Below are 3,551 nucleotides of genomic sequence, written 5' to 3' on the forward strand. Positions count from 1 at the left end.
GGACAGGGGGTCCAGTCCACTCAGCTGCCCGGCCCCATAAAAGCACCGCGATAGCCCTATGGTGCTTTCCCAGGGGAGGATCTCGTGACCTCAGAACAGGGCAGCATTCCCGCTTGTTCCTGCCCCACTCCCGACCCACCTAAGACACAGGTTTAAAACGCAGAGTCCAGGCTCTGGGCAGGAGGCCTTGGCCCCTGCTTTGGGCACAAACTCTACAGATGGCCACTCAACTCATGACCCAGGGCTTTCTCGGGAGAAACGGGGCTGGGGGACAGAACCACTGAAGAGAGATTCACCACCAGGGTCAGAAATTATTCTGGTGCCGCCGAGGATGAGCCACGCCCGACATGGCCAAAGACTGCACCGTTCTGGCCTTTATTGAACATCCGGCGGACGCCAAGCGGTGAGCCCACTTGCCCCTGCAGCCACCCCGTGCGCGGGGCCCTCAGAAGCACCTTCTCTGAACCACGGACGTCCCGAACTCCTGGAAGTCTGCAGAGGTGACCCACATCTGCTTGAAGCTGCTCAGGGAGGTGACGATGGAGGCGCCAATCCACGCGGAGAAGCAGCGGTCGGGCGGCGCTGTGACCTTGATGGGGGTCCCTTTGGAAGCCACCCGCTCCAGCTCCCTCAGAAGACGGTCATCCAGCCCCCGGAAGAGCGTGGTGCCCCCGGACAGCACGATCTCCCCATAGAGCATCTTCTGGATGTCGGCGTCACACTTGGCGATGCTGCAGGAGACCATTTTGGAGAGGCCCGGGTTTTGGACGCCCAGCTGCTCGGGCGAGAACAGGGCCTCGGGCGCCTGGTACAGCTGGTCCCTGATACGGACGACGTTGCCGTCGGGCAGCTTGTACTCCCTGAGCACCTCCTCCGACCTCCGCGACAGCTCCTTCTCCGGCTCCAGGGCCATATAGCAGAGCTTCTCCTTGATGTCGTCCACCAGGGCTTTGTCCAGCACGCACGGGAAGGTCCTCCCGCTGGCCAGCAGCAGCCGGGTGAGGTGCTCCGTGATGTCTCTCCCCGCCACGTAGAGCTTGGTGACGGCGTGGGGCAGGGAGTAGCCCTCGAAGATGGGGACGGCGCAGGTGACCCCGTCCCCGCTGTCCACCACCAGGCCCGTGATGTAGGCCGAGGCGTAGAGGGCCAGCACGGCCTGGTCCGACAGGTAGAAGGCGGGCACGTTGAAGCTCTCAAACATCACCTCGGCCATCTTCTCCCGGGTCTCCCTGGGGTTCAGCGAGCGCTCCGTCATGAGCACCGGCCGGTCGCTGGCTTTGACCCCCAGCTCCCACTCGAAGAGATGCTTCCAGAGCTTCTCCATGTCGTCCCAGCCTGTGATCAGGCCTCGCTCGATGGGGTAGTGCAGGTGTAAGACCTCTTCCCTGTGCAGGGCCTCTTCCCCCACAAAGTACTTCTTCCGATTGGCCCCCCCCGAAGGCATCTGGAACTTGGGGTGCCCCACGATGGAGCGGACGACGTGGCGGGGGCCGATCTCTCCAGACAGGCCTGCCTTACAGAGCCCGGACCCATTGTCAAAAATAACAGCTGGAGAATCTAACACATGTGGGTTAAACATGCCTGTGGCATCCTCATCTGCACTTTGCCAAAATGAAGATGGACGCCTCCTGGGCCACTTTGTGATGTATGAGGCTCCTCTGGAAGTTTCGAGGGCACAGGATTCCACGGTTCTCGGGGCATCTCCCAGGCAGGGCTAGCAGACGGCCGGGCCCCGAGAGCACTCCGTCCCCACCCGCGGATCTGCTCTCCTCTCAGGAAGCCCGGGCTGCTGAGGCCTTTTCAGGGATGACGTCCCATATGTAACAATACAACCAAGGCAACCGTTGTCCTCAGCCAGCATCAGAAGGCCTTTGGGGGTGGCGGCTCAGAGTCTCTGCCCCCCCCCAACCTGGCGAGACTCCAAAGGGCAAGTCCAGCTGTTCCCGCAGGCCGTGTTGAGGAGCCAGTTGTGGAGCCTGGAACCAGCGAAGCAGCCCAGCCTGGGCCAGCCCATAAAATTGGCATCTCTGGCCCTCTGCTTGGAGGGAGCTGCTGTCTGGAGGGCGACAAACACACTTCTCGTTGCTAAAGGGGGAGACCAAGCACCAGGCAGGGATCCAGGTTGGAGGAGCGATGCCCGGGGCTCCGACACAGCAAGCACTCGGAACAGAGTTTTGGAATGCAGACTCCTCCAGGAAGCTCTCAGGGATTTCTCTTCTCTTTACCTCATGAACCCTGACTCTGTCTCACAGGGTAACTGCTAAGCAGAGCCCTCTGGCCCTATTGGCTCTCTCTCCGGGCACATGTACCCCTGCTCTGGCTTGAGGTCAAGGGCCCTCCTTGCTCTCTGCAGCCCCAGAAGTGCTGTCACAAACAATATCCAGTGGTTGTGGGTTGGGAACCCAATGGCCTGTGAAGACAGGGATCTGAGGTTTCACGGGTGGGTGGCGGGGGAAGCCCTGATTGCAGCCCAGGACATCTCTATTTTGGGCCTGTGACACAGTTGGCCAAGCTCACTGAAGCACTGTCAGAAGTGACCAGGTGACCAAGTCTGAGGCTGAGAATGAGGCCGGGAGGGCAGTGAGGCGGCAGGTTTAGCCAAGCCCACGAGGGCAGGGGGCGCCCACTCCGGCCTCCCGGAGAACCCCTCCAGCAGCCCTGCAATCACACCCTGGGCTGGTTTCCAGCTCAGGGGGAGAAATTGGGAGGGAGCTCAGACTAGGGAACCAGGGCTGACTTTTTTCTTGAGGAAGGTGGAGCCGGTCTTGGAGAACAAAATGCTAACTTGGTGCTCTGTCACGTCCGAAATCACCCTCCAGGCTGGCTCCTCCCCAACCAGAAAGCTTTCCCAGGAGACCACCTCCCCTCCAGGTCCCGTCACCTCCCTCTGCGGGTGGCCCTCTCTGCGTGTCCTGCCAACCCTTCTAAACCCACCAGCAAAAAGTGAATATGTCTTGTCATGTAGGGTAGATAGATGCACGGCGTGGGTGAGTGTTATAGACACGTGGTGTAGACCAGGGACATGGACGTGCAGCTTTGTGGGAACCCCTGGGGCTCAGCCTGGGGGGAGTCAATAAAGACTTGGTATTACTGAGATACTCCCACAAAGGACACCTCTACATGGAAGTGGAATCAGATGCACGCTGGGGTTGATGCTGAGAGAAGACGTACAGCCCAGACTATACAGCCCTGAACCACAGCTACCACTGTGGGGGCCTCTAAGATTTGGGCCCCAACGTTCAGGGAAGCACGTGTGCCTGGAGGCTGCTGGGTCGAGGACGGTCCTTAGGGCCTCGTGTGTCTTGGGGCTTCCAGCCTGCTTACATCACAAAAGCCCTATGCGCTCGGCTTCTCAGGCTTTGCTAGAACTTTCCCATTGTTTCCAAACACTCCCGGCTGAATCAGGAGTGTGACCTCAAGCTTTTTCAATTTTGGCCCTAAAAATGGCCCACGTGGGTGGTGATGTAACCACGCTGGGTGCAGAGGTCAGACGCAGGGGCGGGGCCCTTCAGTGTGTCCTGGGGGCCCAGGGCTGGCTGGGGCACGGACAT

At 60.1% G+C, this 3,551-nt stretch overlaps 1 protein-coding gene across 1 annotated transcript; it reads right to left on the reverse strand.

Annotated features, from left to right (window-relative positions):
- Window positions 1–380: 380 nt before the first annotated feature.
- On the reverse strand, window positions 381–1,768 carry ACTRT2 (actin related protein T2). The gene has a single exon (XM_007126050.1). It carries the CDS (start codon window positions 1,577–1,579, stop codon window positions 446–448), a length of 1,134 nt encoding a protein of 377 aa, XP_007126112.1. The 5' UTR covers window positions 1,580–1,768; the 3' UTR covers window positions 381–445.
- Between the last annotated feature and the right edge of the window lie 1,783 nt (window positions 1,769–3,551).

Source organism: Physeter macrocephalus, chromosome 3 (genome assembly GCF_002837175.3).
Source record: "Physeter macrocephalus isolate SW-GA chromosome 3, ASM283717v5, whole genome shotgun sequence".
NCBI lineage: Eukaryota > Metazoa > Chordata > Mammalia > Artiodactyla > Physeteridae > Physeter > Physeter macrocephalus.